Source organism: Natrix helvetica (genome assembly GCF_964273705.1).
Source record: "Natrix helvetica genome assembly, chromosome: 1".
NCBI lineage: Eukaryota > Metazoa > Chordata > Lepidosauria > Squamata > Natricidae > Natrix > Natrix helvetica.
Genome location: NC_138548.1, coordinates 157,391,723 through 157,411,191, shown reverse-complemented (window position 1 = coordinate 157,411,191; position 19,469 = coordinate 157,391,723). Strand labels below are relative to the sequence as shown.

Below are 19,469 nucleotides of genomic sequence, written 5' to 3'. Positions count from 1 at the left end.
TTCCTCCCCCTCCCGGCCCTTCTCGCCCCCCCTCCCCTTCGCGTAATTAGGGACGCTGGTGGCGGCGGCTGGGTTAAAGGCAACGGGGGATCCCCCTCCCCCAAATGGGTCTTTGGAGAAGCGAGGACCGTGTTCCCCCATTCGTGGAAGCTAGCGTGGGCATCTGTGAGGGATGCGCCTGAGCGCGGAAAGCGTCGGCGATGAAGCTTCACTCTCCGGCGCAGGAGTAGTAGGGAAGGCGGGATCGCGTCGAGCCGAGCGAAAAGGAAGAGGGAACGAAGGAAGGAAGCAAGGAAGGAGGCCCGGCTGATTAGCATGCAGCAGCGCTCCCGAGCCCGGCTCCATTGTTTTAACACCTCCCCTCTCCTCCGCGCCAATCTGTCACCGTTCAGCAGGCGAACGCTGCTGCTTCGAACGCTGCTGCCTCAAATGAGACGGATAATTAGCTGCCCCGCACGAATGGCGCACTCTTCTCACCCCTGATTGCTATCACCTTCTTGCTCCTGGCAGTTTTGACACCTCGTAATCAGCCTGCTGCTTTTTCTCTTTTCTTTCTCCGTTTCTGATGCCCCACCCCCCACCCCCCACCCCACGCTCCCTCTTTTCCTTCAGATTTCCTTTTTCCCCTTTTTTTCTTTAATAAATGCAATGCCAGTTGCCATTTGGATTGAGTCTTCTCTGTTGAGTTAACCTTGCATGAATTGCAAAGGGAGGAAGATTGAGAGGGGGGGAATGCGAGCCTACCAGAGCTTCCGACAAATAGGTGGGTTAGTCAATGGGGTAGCGGGGGAGAGGAGAGAACGCCTGAGCTCTGCCGCGGGCGAAAGGAAGCGCTTTCCCCCCCTAGCGAGCATTCCCCGGGCTCGGTGAGGGTGGCAGTTCCAGCACGCCCCCTTCAGCTCACGGCAAGTCGTTGCAAGGGAGGCCTCGCGGCCCGGGCCAAGCTGCAATGGTGGATTGACTCAGATCTGGCGCTTCTTGGCGGGCTGGAAGGCGAAGGGAAAAGGAAGTCTAGCTGAGTGTGGCGATAAACAAACGGCGGAGGGAACCTCCAGAAAAGGACAGAGCTGGAGACCTCAAATTAATAGACTAAATTTCCCTTCGAAAATCGCACCCCCTCGATGAACTAGTGGAATCTGTCACAGGAGCGTTTCCCGCTCGCCTCTAACGAGCGCTGACAGCCTAATTACGGGAAACGGCATAGCAAAGAAGCAGCTGGCGAGGTAGCCGGGAGAGAGCCCGGGAAGAAAGGTGCGCGGCGGTGCGTAGGCGACCGGCGCGGAGGAGAGGAATCCAAGGCGAAAGCCGCACGTGGCTCTCCCCGGACGAGCCTCCTCGCCCCTCGGTGCTTTTCTCCGGTTGCTGCGTTTTGTTGGAAGTTGCCCCCCGCTCGCCCGCCTGTCGGAGCGTGGAAAACGGGCCCTTCCGTACATTATATATGCATTACGGGAGGGAGAGGATGGCAATAACGCATTATTATCTGAGGTGGGGTAATAATAGGAGGGACTTCTCATTTTTCTTCAACTTGTTTCCTTCCATTACTGCGCGTTAAAAACAAGCCGGGCCTCTGTTGAATCCAGTCATTTTTGCTGAGCGAAGGCCGCGTTTATTCCATTTTACCGCCTGAGGTTCCTTGAGTAACAGACGGGGATGGCTCCCCCCCCCCCAACTCCAGGAGGAACACGTTTATTCTTCATTGTTTTCTACCCACTCCTAGCTAAATATCACCGCGTAATCCGGGAGGGCAGAATGCCATATACTCCCAAATCCCGATATGGGTTCCCCCCCCCCCCCTTACAAGTCGTTGCTTTCTGCAGTGGTAAAATCAGGGTATCTATACAGTGGGTATCCTGTTAGGCAGGCCTTGCAGAATTTTGCTTTCAAGACAATCGCCTCCACGTAAGGATGGGCGATACTGAGAGGTTAATATACAATATACTCTTTGACTTTCCCTAGGTGGTGCTCCACAGGCCGAAAATCATTGCTGACTGCCTTATCTGCAAGAATTATAGAACAGGATTTCTTTACCCTTTAAGGAACAAAGTTATTGTCAAATATATAGAGGTCCCTTTTGATAAAGGGCAATGTAGCCCAGGGTTGAAATGAGGGTCCTTGGTGGACTCTGAGCTTGGTTGTTTTGTTGCCTACCCAAACTAGGTAACATCATCAGTGCAAGTAGGGAATGGGGTTTGCTCTCAATTTATATTCTAGAAGTCCCTTTCAACAAATTAGCAGCTTCCTCTCATTTTTCAGTTGTCTAGTTTGGTTGTATTTGTTAACACAGCATTCTGTAGATTGAAGGATTACAGAACATAAATACATTACATTAAACATATATATTCCTGTTATATATCTATAATTTTAGGATCAGATGCTATTTTCAAGCCATGCTATGACTTTTCTTTCCCAAATTCATCCTCCAAAGCAGCATAAACAGGCAGGGCTGGAGAGATCTCTCTGTTCCTGTTATATATGCATTTGTAAAAAGTTTGAAAAATCAAAAATATTCTGGAGCATGCTACAAGTAAAATCTGTAGAATATTTATTTTAGCGCACAGGTTTTAACAGCTTGTCAAGGATATCCTAGACCTAGAGGTTGTAACCAAAATTGTAAAAGATGTTTGCATGACCAAATGAGTAACAAATCATGCAAGGCATCACTCCCCCAGCCCAGTTATAACATGGGCATGTCACATTTCTACTGCACAAGACATTTTGAGAAAGTAAAAAAAGAACCTTTGATGGCATATATTGACACTTTATTAAAACTGATCGCTGTACAAATTCTTACATCTGGAATAAAAATTCAATAGACTCCATTTATCCATTTTGTACAGCTTCCTGAAAAATACTACACTGTAGTAGGTAAAATGGATTACTGTAATAAGCTCAATATAAATGACTAATCTTGTTTTAAACTGGAGATTGTGGATGTGACTGCAGGTCTTTGTGACTCTACTACTAAAGTAGAGTTTCCTCTTAAGTCAGAAGTAGGGAATCTCAGATGCTGCTGATCCATAACTGGATCCTTCACTGTTGGTCATGCTGGCCTGAAACTTTTGGAGATTGTAGTTCAACATCTAGAGCAGGATTCCCAACCCCCCATCCATGGACCAGCACTGAAGCCCCATCTGTGGGATGCAGGCAGCATGCAAAACCACATCCTCCCCAGTCTGCGGAAAACACTTTCTCCATGGAACCAGTCCCTGGGGCCCAAAAGGTTGGGGGCCCCTGAGCTAGAAGTTTCAAACTTCATCTATCATATCCCACAATGATTAGACTACGCCTTCATATAATTCTTTGTTTTTTTTCTTGTTTCCAGTTTTAAGATTAGTCATAATACCAGTCAGTTTAGAGAAAGAAGAAAATAACCTAGGCTGGAATCATTGGCCTAGTCAGTCCTTAGTTTACAAGAAAACTTACAAACTGAGGACTGACTAGACCAGTGTTTCTCAACCTTAGTAACTTTAAGATGTGGACTTCAACTCCCAGAATACCCCAAATGATATTTTCTTGAAGTTGCTGAGATTAAAAAAAACTACTAGACTAGACTAGACTATTAGGAACTTTCATTATGAACAATGTAGCAAGGGGAATCAATTAGAGGAGAAAGGAATTTTGGTTCACCTCTCCTAAGCTTGAACAATTGACTCTATGTGTGTGCTTATATATAAGGGGTCTAATACAGAATCAGATGCAAGTGGTCCTTGGCTTACAACAATTCTGTTCAAAGTTACAGTGGCACCGAAAAAAGTGACCTATGATCATTTTCCACCCTTGCGATTGTTGCAAAATCCCCATGGTCATGTGATCAAAATTCAGATGCTTGGCAAGTGACTCATGATGGTTGTGGTGTCCCAGGATCATGTGATCCCCTTCTGATAAGCAAAGCCAATGGGGAAGACAGATTCACTTAGCAACCATTTTATTAACTTAACCAGTGATTCGCTTAACAATTATGGCAAGAAAAGTAGTAAAACGACAACATTCACTGAACAAATGTCTCTCTTAGCAACATAAATGTTGGGCTCAATTGTGGTCGTAAGTTGAGGGATACCCTTTTGCTCAATATTATCTGCATTGTCTGTAATGATTCTCCATGACTCCAGCTCTGGGAGTGATGGGACTGAATCTCAGTGATACTGTGTGCAAAACGTGATTTCACTTACCAAGGAAATAATGTTTTTTCCTGTATATTTAATATCTGAGTGTCATTTAATTAAAAAAAAGAAAAAAGAAAAAGCCTGTGGAGCTGAGCTGGATTCCTAATTATTTCATTGATATGGCTGCACGTCCCCTACCCAAACTCAAACCAGGCTTGACCTGCTTTGCCTCACCTCTCGGTCTGAACAAAGTCAGCATAGTGCTGGATATTTATTAAATATTTTTTTATGGAGGACAGCCCAACCAGGAAAACATTGCACATTGGTTACAAATTCCTTGTATGCAATAGACTGAATTGCAGATGACAAGAATCCTTTGCCTTCAGTGACTTCAGTTAAGCACATAGCAGGACATTAATTGCAGGATAAGGCTGTTGCAACATAGCCATTGCCTTCTTCATGGAAGTCCGTGATTCTGCTCAAAGTTAGATGTAAGAAACTAAGCACTAAATCTCAGCCCAAATTGATCAATGCACACTGACTTTGAATAGCAGGGTTATTTTTTTAAGTATGGGAAGTCCAACTTCTAGTCTTATTGTAGTAGAGGTAAGAATATTTGCTGTATTTAAATAGTAGCTGATTGTTACTTCCTGTTACCATTACAAAGTTCTGTTCTAAAGAACTTTTTTGTGTGTGACTAGCAATAAAATAGATATAGGGCCACAGAATAAAGCATTTGTACCCGCATACATGTTCCATTCATACCAGGTGTGGATTCCGGCAGTCATTTTGCTTGTGGGTGCTTTGCATGCACGTGCTTGGTGCGCGCTGTGCACATGTGCACAGTACAATAAAAATTGGAGAACCAGTTCAGGGGCGTGGCAGGCCTGGGTCACTGCCAGTTCCAGCGACTCAGACTGTCAAATCACTACTGGTTCGGCTGAACCGGGCCGAACTGGTAGGAACCCACCACTGAAGCGTATTTATATGTAAATGCATTTATGGTTTATTTTGACATTAATATACCACTTATAAGCTGGTGAAACATGTGGGTCATTCGTTTATTACAAAAGGGGTAACATAAGCAAGAAGTTCACTTTCATAAATTGTTCATAGTTAAATGCCTAATATAAGGGTCAATGTGTACTTGCAAGCACTAATATGCATAGCACTTATTTTCATGTACTTCTGAGCGGGTATGCCAAATGTTAAAAATTGTATACTAATAAATAAATGTTATTTAGAAATATAAACAATGATACACACTTATCAGTTCTATATACAAAATACGATCCCAATTTTTGTTTGTCACATATCGGACTGGATCATAATATTCAGCATCCCCCTGCAACTACAAGTTTTAACTCAAGACATGTTGATTCAAAAGGAGTTTCAATATGTTTATTTTAGGGCTTTGTATCTGATTTTAATTATATTAACGTTGGGCATGAACGCGACAGATTGTTATAAATGCCACCTTATATTCTGAAATTTGTATATCTGTTGGGACCAAGATCAAAGACAGCATCCGCAATTAAATTAACTAAAACTTGTCTGTTTTCCAGTGATGCTAAGACTTCAAGTTGAAATGTGAATTCAGATGCCTCAGAAAATCCTCCCTGGATGTAAGAGATGGTGGGAAGACTTTCTGACAGAATTCACATATTCCTGACTGTCTGAGTTCCGAGTCTTCAGAAGCGAGTGCCAGTAAGTCAGTGTCTTGAGTGCAGTAAGATTTCCACGGAGGCTGTAAGAAAAGGGGGAAAAGGAATGAATGCTTTCCGTATAATCAGTGTTGTGTTCTCACTGACAGTGGTTTAGTGCTAGTTAGTTTCCTTAAATATGTAGCATTTTACTAAAGAACAAGCTTGGATTTTCTCTAAAGCAATCTACGTAGTTTTAAATGCTATGGTTGAGAAACCCTGGTCTAAAGCCTGAAGCATGTAAAATATTTAATTTAATTTTAGAACTGATTACCATTAACAGGCACATTTGGTCAGCAGTTCTAGCATGATAAATATAGGCATTATATTTTACTTCTATAACTATAATACTAAGGCACTGGAATTCACATTATGTAAGAATTTTGATCACCAGCACTTCATACTTTTAAAATAATCATAATACATGAATATTGAAGTCTTAAATAAGGAGTTCATTGATTATGGCACACAAGCCAGAATAATTTTGGTAAGCAAATATACATTCGGTGTTTCAAGACTGGGTTCCTTTTAAAGATAATACATATTTTGAAAATGTGATTATGCAATAACAAAATGACAAGGGCACAAAACCCAGGATATATTTCTAGAGGTTCTCTGTGTTATTTTATTATGTAAGAACATGCCATTTGAATCTACATGTTTTCTTTGATATTTAAATACAATATACAAAATATGTATATATCTACTCCTAAACATATTATTGATGTGTGAATTTTGAAATAAAGTAGTTAATTTAAAAGGGATGGGGAACAGAGAAGCAGCTACTGTTTCTCTTAGAGTTAGTGCTTTGTCTAAACAATATTTAAGATTTGTCACAGGGCCTTTGCAGATTTATCTTGTACATCTTGTACTGTGGTCAGTCATCAATCCTTCCAGGCTAATTAGATATAATTACATCAAGTTCTAACAAACACTACTTTTTTGTTGGTGTAAATTGCTTTGGAAACCTGTCTAAGCATTGATGCGTTTTTAAGTACCACTATGGAAGTGTGCTTTTAATTACTTATTTGCAACTCCACCTTCATTTAAACTGGCAGTTTTAATAACTGTAACAGGAAGCATTTCATGCTTTTTTGGAAATATTTGATCATATACACACCAACTCTTCTCTTGAGAATTTTTATTTACTGGCCTGGTTAACACTTAAGACATAATGTGATTTGTTTGGTTTTTGGGTAAATATGACGTGTGAATTCACCCATGATGTCTTAATATTCTGTACAGAGTAGGTCACTGTAGCTTGTTTAACAAACCATAATAAAAAACAAGCTGTGTAAGACCTTCAACTGAGTTTTGTGTTGCAACTCCATTTAATATGCAGTTTTATTCATTTAGGAATTAAGTTTCATTGAATACAATCAAACTTACTTTTGACTAGTCATCTAAAATTCTCTTAAAATCTCCCCTTAAGTTAACAACTTCACTTAACATCTAATGCAAGCCTGTCAAACTGGCGGCCCGTGGGCTGGATGCGTCATGCGCAGGCCACGCCCATCCCCAGCTCTGCGAAGGCAAAAAACATTGTGATATGTCACGCTATGTCACATGACACGATAGAGTTTGACACCCATGAGCTAATGAAAATGACATTAGAAATGTTTTTCTTTGGATTAAATTTGCACTATAGAAGAAATTAAGATAGCTGGGTAGGTTTTATTTTGGATTGCTGCTGATGGTGTCCTTTTTATGTTATGTTGTTATGAATGTTTGCAATAATTTTAATATTGCAATTAATTAGTTGCCTTTTAAGTGATTAATGAAATACATATTTTCCATTTCCATAATTTCAACATGCATACGTTTGAAATACTAAAGAAGACAATTAAAATTCATCAACTACTAGGTACCACTTCATGTTAAAAGGAAAAACTTTACTTAATGTGTTTATTTCAGTTGCAAACAAGAATCCAAAGAGAATTAACGATAAACAAAGGTGACCTTAACTTGCAGCCCATTGGTTAAAATAAGCGAATTAGCATTTTAATTGCTGTATCCTACTTTATGCATGCTCCTTGCTAGTGTAGCTTTTAGTTAAGAGAAATTGAGTGGCTCATGCAGATGGTTAACCACCATGTAATTGTGTAAGTATTGGGATATATATTTCTAAATGGTAGACATCTAAGCCTACGCTAAAGTATTTAACATGTGTGGCATGCCCTTTATAGTTGCTTTCCTCAAAATAAGGAGCAAACCATTTTGAACTAAAGACCCCTAAATGAGCCACATTACAGGGATGCACAACATTCCTAACTGTTCAATTCAGTCTTCATTCTTGTTTTCATTATTACAGTTTTCAATCCAGGTGTTTAAGAAACTGCAATACACTAAGAAAGCAGACTCAAGTTTTTATATTTAGTCTGCAAGGAAGAGCTAAATTTATTACATCAACTGAGAGCCACAGTTCTAACGACTTATGGTTGCCAATTACGCTGCATTTAAGTTTCCCCTCCTCATCTTTACTTGTTAACACATGTACTAAATACATGACAGAAATTCTTGTCTGCTGAAGAAAAAAAAAGGATGGGGGAATCAAGTGTGTAAATCAGCAATATTAGGATGTCAGCAAGGTTAATCCTGTATACAAGGATCCAAACATTTTAAATGCATTTTCATACTGTCTACATTTACTCTGCAGGCGAGATAATGAGGTGCCTCAAGCTATCTTCAGCTGACTCAGGGAGTGAATCTACTACCTACTTTTTATCAGGAGAGGACAGTCTCACAGCCTCATTGAGATGCATTCATCAAATCAGGCCAACTTTATTTGTCATTAAAGTGAAGGACCCTTCCTTCACTTTAATGCCAACTTGCCAGAGCCATGTTAGCATGCTGAAGGAATTGGGGCCATTAGTATTTTTAGCAAAACGGAACTTTTACATCCCTCCCCCCCGTCGCTAAAAAGGACTATGCATTTACGCTTCTTTTCCTGCCTATAATTGAGCAGTGATTTTGATCAGTTAAAAACAAATTATAAAAACAATTTTATATTTGAAAGGAATGCAAAAATTTAAGGATAAGAAAAGTAGCAATATTTAAGCAAATATATGTGTATGTATCTTTAATGAAGTCTAAAGTAGCATTGGCTTCTTATGCCTACGTTTCTGGATAAGATACATAATTTTAATCAAAGGCCTTATGTTCTACATTCCTTCCTGGATAAAACTAACAAATATTGGAACTATTTTCTGTCGCCAGTTGTCTTTCCAAATGTAAACACTTAAGATATCAAGACATCCTGGCTATCACTGAATTATAGTACGGTATTGGCTATTCAGAATTTTAAAAATACATGTGCTTATTTTTCAAAAACAAAAAATTTAGCCTAATATCTTTAAAATTATGACACTTTTAACTTCTGTTCGCCTGTCTGTTTTAAACTGCATAATTCTCTATCAACTTAGAATCCCATATCAGCTGTTTCACATGCTTTACTATACAATGCAGGGTGCCATCTATTGAGAAATGAATACACAGTCTAACTAGTTAAAAGAACAGGCAGGAGACATATTGGAGAAAAGGGAAAGGAAGAAGTAATAGAACGGATGCTTTGTAACGCCACAGGAATCTTCATAGTAATAGAAAAAATAGTTTAATTTGTTTTATACCAACTCAGCTCAGGATTTGATGCAATGAAAAGCAAAAACAGGTTAGTCATAAAATAATGCGGGTGAAAAACTAAAACCCAGTGAAGGAAACAAACAGTTTGGTACGTCCATGTGTATGTATATAAATTATGTATGGTAAAATACTCTCATCGACAGAGTTTTTCACATGATTTTTGTTCTGGAAAACACTTTTAGATGTTTTCTTTTGATACTCATCATTTGAATACTGCTAAGAGGAGACTAGACATGTTATTCCGTGCTTTTATGATTGAAAAAAAAAAAAGATTCTACAAGACTGGGTGGACACCCATTCTCTGTCAATTACACCAATTGGAGTCATCTCTCAATATTAGAACACACATTCCAGAACTTGAAGGAGTCTTCAGAAATCTATACTGCATGTATTTTACATGACATTAATATGTCTTGTCTAGAAAGTAGTTGATAAATGCTTTTATCAGCTTTTATTCTCCATAAAATAAATGCGCATTGTAAACATTTCATTTTATTGTATGAAAAATTCAAATACTTTAGGAATGTTAACGTAAAATGCTCCAATAGGTAAAGGTGTACGCATGTAATCTTTGACCATTTAAAGATGAGAAGCTTCTGTTCACAAAAGTGGTGATTATATTTAAATTACGTCTGAACCCCTGCACAGTACAATCTGGTGTGAATTTACTCAGATGGCAGCTGCATTAGGTTCAAGAGGATCTATATTGCTTTATGGGGCGTGTTTAGGTTTGCAGCCTAATAGAAGCCCAATCTGCTACCAGAATATAGAAACAGGGCAGCAACAATATGGCACAGCAGTGTGCTAAGCCAGTGCAGAGACAGAAAAGAAGTGGAGCAGCATGGGAAAAACAATCAGGGCTGAGCCAGGGGATAAGAGAATCATAAGACTAATTGTGATGTTATCTGAAAGGTTTAAATATCTTGAGTCACTTCAGAAGTAAAGTTGTAAATCTTCTGTGCATTTGTAAAGAAATTACTTTCTAACCTCTACCTTCACCTCTACTACTGGGCTATGGAAGGATAAAAATAGGGAGAAAGAGAGGAACCCAAGGATATCATACTAAGTTCCAAAAGCAGACTTCCTGTGATCGGACTTCTAGATGTATTGGGCTTCACCAAGCCATCTCTGAAGTCCTATACATCTGGAATACATAAAATAGAGGAAGACTGTCCTAGGAGTGAAGAAGAATAAAACATTAATAAAAAATAAATGAGGTTTGCTCACTGCTGCCTGTTTTAAAGCAACTCCATGCATACATCATGACTATGTCCAGAGAGTTGTTCAAACAGGTCAGGAAAAAGAAATCTGAATGCATGCAACATGAGGCCCCTAAGTAAACTAAGAACAACCTATAAAGGAATCACTTATTTGCAATCATTCACACATCATGGGTAAACTTGCCTAAAATTAACATCCATGTTAATTTAAAAACATGCATCATCTGATTTTTAAAATTCTGATTTTTAAAAAAAGTGATTTTACTATTTTAAAATATTTTTGGTATATTTAATTGTAATAGATGTTTTAAATTTTAAGCCACCAAGAGTTAAAAGATTGAGATGGGCAGCTATAGTAATTGAATAAATACGTTAAACAAATAAATGCTAGAGTGGAGAAAACTAGCTCTTGTCCCATAGCAAAATTTTAAATACCATCAGAATACTAATATATCATGCTATTATACACGGAGTATAATAAAAACGCAGGCAAATTTTTGGAGATTGGGAGTACTTTGCGAGCAAGTGAGCCTGAAAAGGCTGGTATGGGAGACTTGCCTACTTAGTAAATTGGCCAGGTCCAGGCACAAAACATGCATTATCAGAAAGCAAATCAGTTCCAGGCAGGTAATGTCTTACTACTTCATTGGGATCTTGGCAGACCCAACAGTACTTGCATGAAAATTGGTAAAGGGTGGTACTTAGAGACATGCCAATTTCTGGTTTCATTTTTTGCAAATGTAAAAATAAATCAGGTGGATAGAGTGCCAAGGCAGATATTTCAGAGCTTACAGACCCTATGTTGCTGGACTAATGCAGATATTTTTGATTATGACAGCAACCAGTAAGTTTTGCCTTGGAAATATATAGTAGAAAGAAACTGAAGTCCCTACTCGATCTTACAGCTCACAGATCAATCATAAGTAAAAATAAAAGTATATATATTAAAAGATTGATACCGGTTGAGGTGCCCCAACATTTTTCTCATTCGCTTCTGAAGGGGGAAAATTAAATTCAGAGATATTCTATCTATTATATAGTCTCTAGTTCCAGAGTTATAAAGAAACATGTTTTTATATAACATGAAGCTTGGTTCAAAAGAGTCTGGGTGAACAGATTTGGGTGAGTTGAAGATTGGGTAAACTTACCTTTGACCTGTTTTGCATCACTGAAGTAGTACAGTCATTTGCTCGTACTCCTCCAGTTAGAGTTCATCTTATTGAAACTCACCTCCTGGTCCCCAAGGTCCATGTTAAATGGCAGATTTGGGAGTATGTTTTCAGTCATCAGAGTGTTTAGAATTGGAGTAGTCTCTGGAGAGCTCTCCAAGAATTCAGTATCACTATCTGTGGGTGGGAACTTGACATTAAGCTTAGAAAGGGATTCCACAGAGTTTTCTTCCTCGTCTGGTCCCATTCCTCTTGACGCAATCGATGGGAAATGAGGTACATCTCTGTTGGTATCCTTTTTAACCCATGGATTACAAAGGTCATCTGTTTGTTCATCGGTGCACTGGATAGGCTTGGAAAAAGGAATTTCTGGTAAAAAAAATAGCAAAGGAAAAGATTAAAAGATAACCCAAAGACCAGATTAAAATATATCATTCAGTTATACAAATTCTACCACCCAGAGGTCGCTCTGTGAGGAAAATGGGCAGTCTCCAAATTTAACATATATATAAAAATAAAATAAATAAATTCCCCCCAATGCACTATGGCAGATTTCGGGTTCTAAACAGGTTTTTTTTTTTAATGGCATTATTCTTCTCATTGCCTCATTTGACACAGCAGGCTGATGCTGATGTTCCTCCATGTCAAACCATTAATTCCTTTCTTCAGGGATAAACACGTTAGAAATCTTGCTTGGAACTCAAGTAAAATATTACACAATTGCTTTTATGTCTCAAAGTTTTAAAGCTTTCTTGATTAGTAGCCTAGCAATTAGACAAGACTTTCAGGTCTTTTTCCCAAGGGCTTATTACTTACATATAAATATATTTATTTATTTTCTATATTAAATTAAATTACTTTTCTATCTGTAACTACATCTGTTCTTTCAATTCAGCTTGGTTTCATTCAAACCAGCCTCATTTGTTTCAGTGCTCTAAGACAGATTTCAACTGTTTCACTCCACGAGAAGGGGCATGTCTTCCTCCTTTCCCTCAAGAAGATTTCCCCCTTTCATTCCAGAGACCCTTTTGGGGAGGGAGGGTGGAGTCCTTGGAGGAAGAATGGATTGAAAGGGGTCACTAACTATTCCTTCTTCCATGGTGTTAAATCCTTGCTCAGAGAGATACTACTGGATGAGGAACTTCAAGACATCCTTTTAGCACATCAGGTCATATCATTTCAGCCATGTTGTACCATTTGCTACAACAGCTACATATCTGCACTTGGTAGAGACTAAGTGAAGCCCATATTTGTCTCTGGTAAAATATAGACAATTCTGGCAGGTTAAAAGCCATGTCTGAATTAGCTTACCCTATAGCTATTCACGGAAATGACTGTCTCTGTCCAGACTTAACTTCTTCCAATGCATGTTATACTGCGAAGCACCTACACCAGCTATTCCTAAACTGCCCAAGCTCTGGAAGTTGGCTATAAATCAGTCAAGCCTAGCAATCAGAGCAGCTATTATTAGAGAACAAAGAATGTCGAAAATTGGGTTATAAGCGCATATACTTTGCAGGAGCATCTGATCGGCCCCTGTTGGCTGTCATAGATTAGACAGATTTTGGTTTGATCTAGCAAAGATGGTTTTTACAACTGAGGTGAGGAAAGGGCTTTCAGTAGGGGGTGTGCAAATGTTTCAAATTTCAACTGTTTTAAATTCAAAACCTGAAACAAGTTTGCATTTTAAAAAGGCTCTTTCAATCACTCGGAAGTGCTCTGAGATTGAAACAGGGTGTTTTGAAGTCGAAAACGGAGTTATCAGAGTGCAAAATATTTCCAAAATTAGTCTGTTTCGAATGCAGAATAGCTTTCAACTTGTGTATTTATTTGCTCAAACCTGAAACGCTTTGCATGTCAGTAGCTTTTAGACTTTCACATTACATTAAATGATTTATGTCTAGAAGAAAGTTAAGTCATAGTATGCTGCTTTTTCAGTCTGCTCAAAATATTACCAGCAGCCCAATCCCTAGAAATACATGTGAATTATTAGATAAACCCTCTTGTGCCACTCATTTTTGAAAAAAAAGAAATCAGGTATCTTAGACTGTGGATTAAATGCATCACATTATACTTCTGGATATGTGATAGATAGATTGATAGGTGTATATATAAAACATATATTGAAGCAAACCTGTATAGTATGCATCCTTTCCATATACCATGCAACAACATGCAAATTCATATCTGCTTAAATAACCAGAGCAGCCTCACATGAGGCTTGTGTTGCACTGAGATTATCTCACTACCATGCATATTAAAACAAACAAACAAACAAACAAACCCTGATACAGTATTGCATCAAGGGGAAATAAGGACCTCACTTTCTAACCCAAACATCTTAATTTAGAGTTCCCACCGTCAGTGAACATGTCTGCTGCAAAGATATAAATATATTCATTAGAATGTGGTTGTAAACCTAATCGACCGAAATTCCTAAATCTAAATGGCTTTATGCCAGTTGAGATCATAGTAAGCTTTTGCTAGCAATATATGGTGGTTAGGAAGGAGTGAGGTAACGCAGACACTGTTGCCTTTCTCCTTCTACATAGTCTATTTTTGGAGTGACCAAAAGTCTTTATTTTGCCAGTAAACTCATCAAGATAACCACTGCAAAATGGAATTTGTACACTCACAGCAAAGTGAGCTGTCAAATCACATGCCATAAATGAAGATGCATTGGTATTTTCCCCCAAACCCAAGGGTTATTGCCATATCAAATAAATGCATTATATTATGTGGCATTCTGCATAACAAAAAGGTATGGGTAATCTTAAACTGAATCTCTACGCAGTTGATGCAAAGAGTTAGAAGGCAGTAAAGCATAGTTTTCAGAAGAAAGTACTGCAATAAAATGATACCAGTTGTAGGTTCTCTCCTTAGGTTACATTTATTCAGCTGGTCCGTCTGTGCTCTTGCCAGTGCACGTATTCGGCTGAATTCTTCCTTCATGCCCCAGAAAACACTTTCCAGTTCATCCCTAAAGATTAATGATTTCAGATGTAAAGTATTACCCTGTGCTTTTCCTGTTTCCTTTAGCACAACAAGCATATCGTTAAAAACACCAGCACCATCTGTGCTTGCAACCCATACTCGAGGCCACAAATTATGGGAGGGGATCCATGATCCCATCTTTAAGAAATTTCGATAAAACGGCAACTTGATAAGGTAGCTGATGGGAAGGAGAGATTCTCAAACTGGCTAAAATAATACCACACAGAGATGTGATTAAACCTTCCCACTCCTCCTCTCCCCACAAACTAAATGATTCTTACATACTGCAGCCTCCATTAGAGAATACAACAAGCACACTATAGGGATTTTGTTATTTGTCCTTCTGGCCTCCAACAAAATTAATATTGGAGCATGAGGGGGTTTTCAGGGGGAAAGTGTGAGGAATTAAAATAACTGAAGTAACTTATGGCATAAAGATATCAGTGTTTTTCTCTGCTAAGTATGATCTTTTTTTAAAGTAGAGAGATCCAGCATGAACCAATATAATACCTTTATTTTGATATGCAGGATGAAAGCAAAATAAATTTGAGCATATTCCTGTCATTTATCCTTGAACGGTATGTAGAAAACAGCCCTTATTGATACCATCCATGGATAAAATGCCTCTCCATTTGCAGCGTTTAAGCACATTTGGATAGTGAGGGGTTCTCTTGGAGCACTTGAAATCAGAAGAGGTTGACTGAGGACCCAAAGCTGCTTGGAGAGAGGAATATGTCCTAAAAGATGCGAAATAGTGAGCACAGTGAAAGGTGAAACAATCACTTTGTTCTTTTCTCTTTTTGGAGATCATAATTCTGGCTTTGGAGACGGTCTGTTCCAGCCTGATTCTTTTTCCAATTCAGATCCAGAATTTTTGAAAAGTGATCCAGGCTTCATTTAAATCGATCCCTGTGAAATCCAGCAAGTGAAGGTTTTAATGCATAGGTTTTAATACCTATTTGCTCTTCTGCTTGGACCAAGCCTTCCCTTTCTGTTAATTAAGGCACCAGGTGTCCACTGCAGCTTTTATGTTATTAATTGTTCAGTTTAGAGCACACGTCACCCTAAGCCGTGATTTTATTAATCACGATTTAGTGGATGAGCCTGGCTTATTTGCAGTTGCCTATGTACTTATATTGCCTAAGTCCCAAATCATAAATTACAAAGCAAAAGCCAAAACCAAGCAAATCACATTAGTTGTGATGTGTCAAACCAGAAGTTCTAAAGAAATTCTAAACATCTATCTTACAAGTGGGATGGGAGAAGTAAGGGGGAAATATCTTTTAAAACTGGAAAGCAAGGACAAACAATGCATTACTATAGGAGGGAAAAAAACCCAATTCCATACCTTTCACAGACAGATGCAGAAGAGACCCCTGATGATAATTCCTGTCTAGACGAAGGCTGTTTTTCACTCCTTGCCTTCTGAAGGTAATCAGAAGTAAGAAAAAGAAAAAAAAATACTTGAATTATAACATTGTTACAAGAATCACCCCTATAAATTAACAGAACCATAAAGTACTAATAGAATATCCATTTGTTAATGGCATCTTGCCTTACTTTTTATGCAAAAAATAAAATAACATCCATAAATCATTGTTTAGAAATATGCATGCTGGAAATCTATTATGGATTATATCCTCATTATTTTTAGGTGCTACAATACACCCAAAGTATTTTGGATAGCTGAGTTAACTAAGAAGTGCTGTTCACCCTGGTTTCCCACTTATACCTCAGAAATAACCAATTTAGCTAAATAAGAGGGACACACTGAATGCTGACTTGCATTTCATTCTTTTTTTATTATTAAAGGCTTTCGCATAATTCAGTCATTTCCATACAAAAAGAATTCATACAAATATTCTTCCACGTAGAATTCTCTCCACATAATGAAACTGGGCAGGGATTACTAAGTCCATACATATTTATGCATCAGCCTTTGTACATTAACATGCATCATAAAACTATCAGGAAAAACTCCACTTTGCTTTTTATTAAAGCTGATCCAGGGCTAATATAACATGTTTTTTTTTTCAAGCAAGGAGAGAAGTTATTATATTTTACTACCACCTTGTGGATTACCCCTGTATTACATGGGCGTTTTATTTCAAAGGCTGTTGGGAATTTCATGGACATATCCTTGAAGCTTTCTTGATGGTTGTAAAAAAGTGGTATTCCACTATTGTTGTTTAAATCAGTTTACCCTACAGCCCATTTTTTTTTCAGAGCATTCCCACGCATGCCCTAACTAGACCCACCTTGCTTATCTTTAGAGCCCCATTAAGGTTGGCACAAGCTGCTGATCCATATTTACATAGCTTTCAGAGTTTAGAAAAGAGTTTAGAAAAGATCTTCCTGGGTAAATGAAGCCAGTATAGTATGGTCTTTAAAATAAAATTAGGTATACAAAGGAATGACAGACTGCATATCTGCTTTTCACTCCAAAAGGCAGAGGAAATTACTGTATTTTTCAGAGTATAAAACGCACCAAGGTTTTGAAGAGGCAAATTAAAAAAAGTAGGTAGGTAGAGAGAGGGAGAGAGAGAGAAATGCAGTAAGTAGGTAGGGAGAGAGAGAGTAGGTAGGTAGGTAGAGGGAGGGAGGGAGGGAGGGAGGGAGGGGGAGAGAGAGAGAGAGAGAGAGAGAGAGAGAGAGAGAGAAATACAGTAGATAGGTAAGGAGAGAGAGAGTAGGTAGGTAGGTAGATGTCTCCAGGTGTATTTATCCATGTGCTGGAGAAGGAAATCACGGACAACCTGCAGCACCTAAGACTTGTTTCTGCTGGCACAGCACTTGATCAATGTAATGCTCATCAATCAGTTAAAGAGCTAAAGGAAAAAAAAGTTTTTGCACTCTGCAAACCTCCCCAAAACGGGCCTGTTTTTTTTTTCAAATAAAAGGCATGAATAGCCTTGGGGGGGGGGGCTTGCAGAGTGCTCCTGAGGGGGTGGGCCCCCCCAAAAAGCAAAAAAATGGCCCATTTTTCACAAAAATGGGCTGTTTTTTTGTCAAAAAAAACCTGCATGCATAGCCTTATGGAGGCTTATAGAGTGCTGCTGGGGGCTGGGGCAAAAAACAGCACATTTTCTGCTCTCGCCAGCCCCCAGCTGTCTGAAAGCCTCCATAAGGGTAGGCACGGCCATTTTGGTGAAGGGGCGGGGCTTCAGGAGGCAAAAAAAATGCTGTATTTGATGTATAAGACGCACCCAGATGTTCAGCCTCTTTTTTGAAGGGAAAAAGGTGCATCTTAATACTCTGAAAAATACGGTAATCTGATTATTTTTTTAATAGATAGGCCAGTATTTGGAGTACTTTATTTACGCAAGAGTACATTGCATTTAGTTTTTGGCTTATGAAATTAGTTTCAATCCTACAGTATCTGAATGTCTTCAGATCTCTACAGGATCTCTGAATTTTCTTACCTCTTTTTCATATCTTGATACCTGTATGCAATTTTGTGCTTCATTTCTTTCTTTCAGCTGCTTTTTTAGATTCCTTATTTCATCTTCTTTGGCAGTGATAATAGATTCAAATTTCTTTTCCTTTAAATTACTATCTTCTTCAGTTTTTTTAAATTTTACACTCTCACTTTCCAATTGTTCCTTTAAAAAAAAACCACACATACACACACACAGAGAAAGAGAGAGCACAGTTGGTTAATTTTCAAGCTCTGAGGAATGTCATTATAGAATAGATTGTTATAGGCTAAATTAAGTCTTAGCAATCTGTGAAAAAGCTGTGAAAAGGCGAATTCCATGTTAGAGATCATTAGGAAAAAGATTGAAAAATAAAACTGACAATATCATCATGCCTTTATACAAATCTATGGTGTGACCACACTTGGAATATGGCACACAGTTTTAGTAGCTGTATTTTAAAAAAAAATATTATGTGATGGAGCTGGAAAAGAGGCAGAAAAGGAGCAATTAAAATGATCAAGGAAATGGTGTAATTTTTCTATGAAGAAAATAGAAATGGTAAGTTAAGAGAGATACAGCATAAAAGTATATATAATATGCCACAATGTAAACAGGTAATGTATAGATAAGTTTCTCCTTCATTTATTGGAATTATCCAGTGGAAGTGGAAGATGGGATTTGTATGACATTCACCATTGAACAAAGGCTGACAATATCAGGAAAACCCATCAAGCATGTTGGTAGTGAAAAGTGAGTAGTAAGATAGCTAAATATGGCACCCAAGGTCCAAGATAGTATGGCTCTTTTCAATGGCACCTGCTTAGCAACTGAGTGGAAAGTCCTATTTTCTTCAAAAGTCATGTGATTAAGGGACCAGATAGGCCTTTGGTCTGATCGGGACTCCTTTTGTGCTCCTATATGAAATCAGACTTGAGTAAGTACCATTAGGTTAAGATAAAATAATTATAATTCATTTACTTACAACATGCAGTTAATTTCCTTGTGGACAATTATTCAAAACAATTGTGCTTTATTTTGAACACATACATAAAAGGAGTCACACCACCACTATGCATATTAGTGCTTAGAAATGCAAGAAATGTTGTCTTATTCCATTTATATAGTCTGTTCACTAATATTTAATTAGTTTCAGCATGTGCTAGAATCAAGATAAAATATATTTAAAGAAAGTGACAATAGTCTTCAAGGCTCTTAATTTCTG

General features: G+C 38.4%; 1 protein-coding gene across 9 annotated transcripts in view; it reads right to left on the bottom strand.

The window, feature by feature from the left end:
• Positions 1–4,340: 4,340 nt before the first annotated feature.
• TANK (TRAF family member associated NFKB activator) overlaps positions 4,341–19,469 on the bottom strand; it is a 36,907-nt gene continuing 21,778 nt past the window's right edge. For 8 of the 9 annotated variants that reach the window (XM_081956551.1, XM_081956544.1, XM_081956549.1 and 5 more), the window contains 5 exons: positions 18,251–18,430; positions 16,177–16,253; positions 14,696–14,814; positions 11,896–12,203; positions 4,341–5,850 (listed from right to left, as the gene is read on the bottom strand). In XM_081956551.1, the coding sequence (XP_081812677.1) occupies positions 5,674–5,850; positions 11,896–12,203; positions 14,696–14,814; positions 16,177–16,253; positions 18,251–18,430 (861 nt within the window). In that variant the 3' untranslated portion in view covers positions 4,341–5,673. Of the gene's footprint in view, positions 5,851–11,813; positions 12,204–14,695; positions 14,815–16,176; positions 16,254–18,250; positions 18,431–19,469 lie in introns of all 9 variants that reach the window. The other variant, XM_081956550.1, reaches the window with a different exon arrangement.